The sequence below is a fragment of the Lycium barbarum genome, chromosome 6 (genome assembly GCF_019175385.1).
Source record: "Lycium barbarum isolate Lr01 chromosome 6, ASM1917538v2, whole genome shotgun sequence".
NCBI classification, from domain to species: Eukaryota; Viridiplantae; Streptophyta; class Magnoliopsida; order Solanales; family Solanaceae; genus Lycium; species Lycium barbarum.
The window spans coordinates 5,490,350-5,496,916 of NC_083342.1; the positions used below are offsets into that span (position 1 = coordinate 5,490,350).

The 6,567-nt window shown below is 35.3% G+C and overlaps 1 protein-coding gene across 4 annotated transcripts; it reads left to right on the forward strand.

Annotated features, from left to right (window-relative positions):
* Nucleotides 1-541: 541 nt before the first annotated feature.
* LOC132600591 (glucan endo-1,3-beta-glucosidase 14) lies at nt 542-6,321 on the forward strand. Of its 4 annotated transcripts, none has more exons than XM_060313856.1 (4): nt 542-700; nt 1,822-2,855; nt 2,966-3,109; nt 6,019-6,321. In XM_060313856.1, the coding sequence occupies exons 1-3, from the start codon at nt 646-648 to the stop codon at nt 3,011-3,013; spliced, it is 1,137 nt and encodes a 378-aa protein (XP_060169839.1). In that variant the 5' UTR covers nt 542-645; the 3' UTR covers nt 3,014-3,109; nt 6,019-6,321. The 4 variants fall into 4 exon arrangements, with proteins under 4 accessions (XP_060169839.1, XP_060169841.1, XP_060169840.1 ...); XM_060313858.1 differs by having other exon boundaries at nt 4,368-6,112; XM_060313859.1 differs by lacking the exon at nt 542-700 and adding an exon at nt 769-990.
* Nucleotides 6,322-6,567: the final 246 nt, after the last annotated feature.

The window sequence follows — 6,567 nt, forward strand, 5'->3', positions numbered from 1 at the left end:
TTGCATTCAAAAAAATTTCAAATTTCAAAAACTGATCCAGTTTTTGGGTTTTTGGACTTTCACTCATAAAACTTCATTTTTTTCCAAGTAAAATGCATGTTCAAACACAAAATCACATAAAATCTATAGCCAAACGGGAGCTTAATATCAGGGGCAGAAAAGAAACAGGGGATATTCATGATTCTTTTTGACAGAAAATCACACTGTATATAAAATCAATTTTTTAAAAGCATATATAATACTCCCTCCGTCCAATTTGTTTGAAGGTTGACCAGTTTGGAAGTCGAGCAAATTTTTCTTTGATTTAATTTTATATCGAGTATTTTATAATAAGATTTATATAGTTGAAAACTACAATAATTCACACGAAAAGAGTTAGAAAAAATCGTAGTCAAAGCAAAAACTGTTCAACTTCCCAAACTAATCAAACTTATAATAAATTGGGCCTGAGGGAGTAATAGTTAATGAACCTCAAAATTCTGTTTCTCACTGGTCCGTATATAGCAACTGTATAAAACTCCTACAATTTTTTTTTTTTTAAAGGAAAATATGGAAACTTTGCATGTTGTTTGTCTATATAAGGATACAAATACATCATTAAAGAGCCGTCGTGGCTAAGATTTAGCTAGGCTGGCAATAGGGGCAATGGCCATCCTCTTCTTCAATTTCAAGGCTCTTCTCCTTCTTCTTTCTTTAACAGGTTACTTCCTTTTTCCTTCTACTTTTAGTAATCTTTTTTTTGCACAATCTTGTGTCTTTTTCATCAACTAGTTTATTTTTATGCTGTTTAAGTTAATTGGTTCTCTTTCTTTTTCTTCTCTTATGGGATTTGTGGTTCTTGGATGAGGGTGAAACTGCCATTTTAGTTACAAATATTCAACTTTTATGTGTTGGATTCTTGTTTTACTTGGTGGGAACTATAGTATTGTATTGCTTGGCCTATAATGGCTTCTGTTGCTTTACTTCTCTTCTGGGATTTCTGGTTCTTGGGTGAGATAATTGTAAAGATTCTACTTTTATGTGTTGGGTTCTTGTTTTACTTGGTGGCAACTATAGTATTGCTTAGCCTTTTATGGGCTGATCTCTTGCTTTTTTTCTCTTTCTGGTTCTTGGTTGAGGTAATTGGTTTGGAGGGTGTTGGAACTGCCATTTTAGTTGCAAAGATTCAATTTTTATGTGTTGGATTCTTGTTATACTTGGTTTAAACTATAGTATTGTATTGCTTGGCAAATAATGGGTATATGGAGTTCTTGCTAAAGTGTTTGTCACCAGATTTAGTGAAGGTGGATTCTTGGTGCTAATGAATGGAGAATTTGTGTGTATTTATGAGTTATTCTGTTCAATTATTGAAGATGGAATTGAAATTACCAGTAAAACTTGGTTATGAATATGATGATTGATTCTGGTTCTCCCAGTTTATGCTATTCGGACTCTCCAAAAATATGCCGCGTACCCGAATCAGCTCCTCCAAAGTGCACTAACTTTTTAGGATCTCGGTACTTTTGAAGCGTCCGATCAACATAGCGCCTAGTTGGCAATGATGTCCTTTTCCTTCAGTTTCTGTTGATCCAACCTTCTTATGGATAGGGTGTAAAAGTTTGGATTTTTCAGAAACTTTTTCTTTTTTGGTTTTGATCATTTTTTTTAACTGTATGAGGATTTGATTGAAAAAACAGAGTTTTGCTCTGTTTTTCTAGGTGCAGTAGTTTATTTTCAATTGGTGGGTAGTTTTCTTAATTGTTAAATGCTTGTGTTTATATATGTTTTTCACCTCTTTTTGCCCCACAAAGTATTAATTGTTTATTTCAACTGTTTGATCAGATTTATTTGCCAGTACACTCAGCCTTGGAATTGGAATTAACTATGGCCAAATTGCCAATAATCTACCAACACCATCACGAGTCTCGACTCTCCTCAGATCCCTCAACGTTACGAAAGTAAAACTCTACGACGCTGATCCAAACGTGTTAACAGCATTCGCGAATACAAATGTCGAATTTGTTATTGGACTTGGGAATGAGAACTTACAAAGAATGAGTGATCCTCAACAAGCTCAATCTTGGATTCAGCAACATGTTCAACCTTATCATACTCAGACTAAAATCACTTGTATTACTGTTGGTAACGAGGTCTTAACGGGTGATGATATGCAGCTAAAGTCTTACCTCCTCCCGGCAATGCAAGGCGTTTATAAGGCTCTTGTTAATCTCGGCCTTAGTAATGATATATATGTGGCACATCCACACTCTGCTGGGATCTTGGAAAATTCTTTTCCGCCTTCCTCAGGTTCATTTAAACAAGATCTTAGTGACTACATTCGTGGCATGCTCAATTTCCATGCCCAAACCAAGTCACCGTTCCTTATAAATGTCTATCCGTTTTTTGCATACAAAGACAACCCCAACGAAGTTCCACTTGATTATGTACTTTTCCGACCTAACCAGGGCACGATCGATCCAGCCACGAATTTAAAATACGACAACATGTTGTATGCACAAATTGATGCAGTTTATTCAGCAATTAAGGCAATGGGCTATTCAGACATTCCAGTTAAGGTTTCTGAAACTGGCTGGCCATCGAAGGGCGATCAGAATGAATTTGGAGCAACACGTGAAAACGCTGCATTATACAATGGAAATTTGTTTCAGCGTATACAGGAAAATCAAGGGACTCCAGCTAACCCATCGGAGCCTATCGATGTTTACGTGTTTGCACTTTTTAACGAAAATTTAAAGCCTGGTCCTGGATCAGAGAGGAATTATGGCCTCTACTACCCTGATGGAACTGCAGTTTATAATATCGGGTTACAACAAGGATTTCTTCCACGTATGGATTATTCAGCTGCCACGAAGAACGTAAGGAATCTGTTATTTTTTAATTATAGTTGTAGTAACTCCAAAACTTGTTTTCAATATTTTGCTGAAATGTTGAATCTTCCTAATGCTATCCTTTTATTTTGTTCCAGGTCTTGTCTAGTTCTGCTTTTCTTCTGCTTTTCGTGATACTCTTCTGAACGTTGTACGATAGACAAACTATTGGAGATACTAGGAGATTAGAGATGATTCAATTTTTTCAAGAACTATTGCTGATAGATAGGTATTACTACAAGGTAACAAAACTTTATACCGCGATTTTCTTCGTACTTATGCTTTCATTATTCCGTGAATTTTCTTGGATCAGTGAGATTTTGTTAGGGGCGTTTTCCTGCAAAACTTCAGTACCTAAGGATTGGATAATCAACATGCACCAAGGTTTCTTTAGATTAGGCCATTAGTTTTCAAAGTATTTGATCCTCATTTTCCTTTGTCTTTAGTAAGCCTAGCTCTTTTTGAAATCTAGGTTGCTTGGACTTTCTAAAAATGATACCGTACTCGTGTCGGATCCTTAAAAAATGCATTACTTTTGAAGGATCCAATACGCACCTGGTAACTTTTTTTAAGAGTCGGAGCAACATAGTCTCATAAATATGTACTATAGGTGATTTTTCTTTAATTTGTACTTTGTAAGTTAATCCCACCTTATGCAAGTTCTAATGTATTATTGGGATTTTAATATTCCAGAAATAGTCAACTGCTGATCACCTACTTTCTAGGATACCTTTCATTGTATCATTTCTTTATTGAAGATATGGTAATGAGTCTCATCAGACTTATCTTCCCACTAGCAATCATGCATATGAATCTCATTTTACAAAATTCCCATCATCTTCCTGAAGACAAAAGTCCTTATTGGCTTGTATTTGAAGGAAAAAAAAAAACCGCCCTTTGAGTCCATCAATCAACAACTTCTGAATTATTTTCAACATTGAATAATATTTGGCAAGTGGAAAGGCTCATTAGTTTTTGTGTTTGCTGGTGAAGCCTATGTCTGATTATGACATCTTCTGTCTCTCTCTTTTATCATTACTTTCATTAAAGAATAATATGTTGCATCAGTCTGATGTGGAGCAGTCAATATTGGCGTCACCTATCGTCTTTGAGTCAAATCTAAGTTGCATTATCTTTGAAACCTCTACCACCTTTTTTTTTTTTTTTCTTCTTTTCCTTATTTTATTACCCCTTATTTTAATATGTTAAACAAATTTGGAAGTGTAATCCTCCCTATCTGATTTTGCCAAGTAGCTACAAGTGGTCCACATATTAAGAGATTTTTTTGGACTGGTGGGGTAGGGGCGGTGCAAAAATAGTATGAGGTTTGTATGCTTTTTGATGTGGGATTTTTGCTTAGCCCCTTATAATCTAGCTATAGTGTGATTATGTTTTTCTCTTTTTTCTTTCTTTATTTCTGTTTCCATGTAGGGCGAATGGGGTTCGGGTATAAAAGGGCAAAAAATCTTACTTTAGATATTTATTTTGGTTGCCTTGTAGATTAAAGTATGTGCCTGTAGGGAGAACCGATCTGGCATGATGGAAAATTTTGGTTGTCAATTCTTGAAAAGTTGCAACTTCAACGTCATGGAGCCTAAGGCCGTTGAAAATTTAACTGTAACCGATAATCCAATCGCAAAATTGATTTATTGGTATTAGGTTATCATATTAAGGGTTGGTGAATGAATTAAAATTTTATAGTTAACGGTTTATTGGTGCGGGGGCGAATTACTCAATTACCTTATCGGGTAAACCGTTAACCCGTTAAGAATTATTATATTTATATTTTTACTCATAGGAATATGTAAAATCTCAAACTGCAAAAGTACTTTTGTTATATCCCAAAAGGTTTGGTCAAACACGATTATATAAGGAAATACACACTATTTCTATCATTAATGCCGTCAGTTACCACTTGGCTACTTCACATTTGAAACAGCAACGGCAGAAATGATAGTGTAAAAGCTATCCAAGCATACTGTAATACAGTCACTGTACGATATGTAAAGAACATATGGGAATGTTGCAAAAGGATTGGAAGCTGCGATTTTAATTTAGTCAGCGAAAGCTGGACTACATGTTGTGGTTTTAATTTTCATTTTCTTTTAGATTTAACCGATACACTGCCCAATAACCGCCGGGTAATTATTAACCTGATACCGAACTTATCGGTTGACTAGCGAATTAGTACATTTAAAAGTCGATAACCGATAACTCGAATCGTTAAACCGGATTATTCGTCCGATCCGCCCTATAAGCAGCCTTTGGAGCCCATAAGGGACCTTTTCTTACATCAGCATTGGCTTAAGATGAGTACACTAACTTGACAAATAGAAGAATCCAATTTGACATTTCCAACAAGAGTGCCTCGGTGGCTATATTCCATTGAATTTGATTCCCTTGTAGACTGGATAAACCTTCATCACAGCTAGTTTGTTATAGAAACTAGTACCTTCACTTTATACCCTCTTTGATACAAAGTTGACATGTGTCTTTCGAGCATGAGAAACAATGTCCCTTGACCATTATCAAACTGACTGCAATCTTTTGCCGTCCGAGGAGCTTCCACCAGAATGCCTTCTACTTCTAAAGTTTAGACCTCAACCTTTTGATCTGGAGATTCAACTTATTTTCCAAACTTTGATACTCTGTACTTATATATTTAACTTATAGGCCATGAACTAGATCAAAATCATTCTCAACCAGTCCATAAGAAGTGATCCCTTGCTTCGTTCTCCTGGGACGGTCTAGTATACAGTTTTCTTCTTCTTGATCGAATCTCTATGTCGTGATCTTGAGATAGAACTCGACATGGAGACTCGGCTCCAACAACAACTTGATTATGAAGGTCCTATAACTTTGTGTTGTAGCATTGGTACATAATAGTTCGTCTTTGGATGTCTTTAGACCCGCCTAGGTTCCATCAGGGGCGGGGAGAGCTAGTGATTGCGATATGAAATAGGTTAGAAAAAAAAGAATAATTATGCCTGAAATTAACAAGTCAACAATTAATTTTCAAATTTGGCTGGGAAAAATGGCTGCTGAAATGTATGTTAATATAGACTTTTATGCAGATAGTGATGGTTACCATCTTAGTCTTGATTCATTGAAGGTAATGTGGTGTATATTAATGACTTGATTTTTCTTGCAGGTAGTCGTAGACGGTGCAGTTTTTATTTTCTGTTTCACATTGCTAATTGGCTGGGAAATTGCTTATTGGAGTTGATGTCATGATCAAATATAAATTGTATTCATACAAAAAAGGGAAAAAACTCATAGATTATAGCCTCAATAGAAATGTTTGTAACTACTTTACTAGTTGATTCATTTACAAATTCAATGAGAACACTAGTTTCTCTGGCAATAGTTATCATCCCATTTTATTAGAATTATAATAAGGGAAATATGATTGTACTGACATTTGATAGATTATGACCTACTGGAAATTGTTGTACTTGCTTTTCTTTTTCCTTTTTTTATTGGGAAAACATCTGTAGTGTATTATCAATTGGACTACTTTCACAAGTAGTCTTATTATGACTAATTAAGGAATCCGCGACTTAAATAGCACAAAGAAAAAAGTTGAACCAAACTAGTACAAAAAAAAAAAAAAAACATAAGTAGTATTCACGCACGAATTTCGTGCGTGAAAGGACCAAACTGCAAAAACACAATTTTGGCCTTTCATGCACGAATTTTG

What these genes read in the sequence shown, in the direction of transcription:
- LOC132600591 (XM_060313856.1), top strand. Translation starts at nt 646, where the DNA reads ATGGCCATCCTCTTCTTCAATTTCAAGGCTCTTCTCCTTCTTCTTTCT. An exon ending in CCTTCTTCTTTCTTTAACAG is followed by an intron (nt 701 to 1,821) that starts GTTACTTCCTTT and finishes CTGTTTGATCAG; the next exon opens with ATTTATTTGCCAGTACACTC. An exon ending in ATTCAGCTGCCACGAAGAAC is followed by an intron (nt 2,856 to 2,965) that starts GTAAGGAATCTG and finishes ATTTTGTTCCAG; the next exon opens with GTCTTGTCTAGTTCTGCTTT.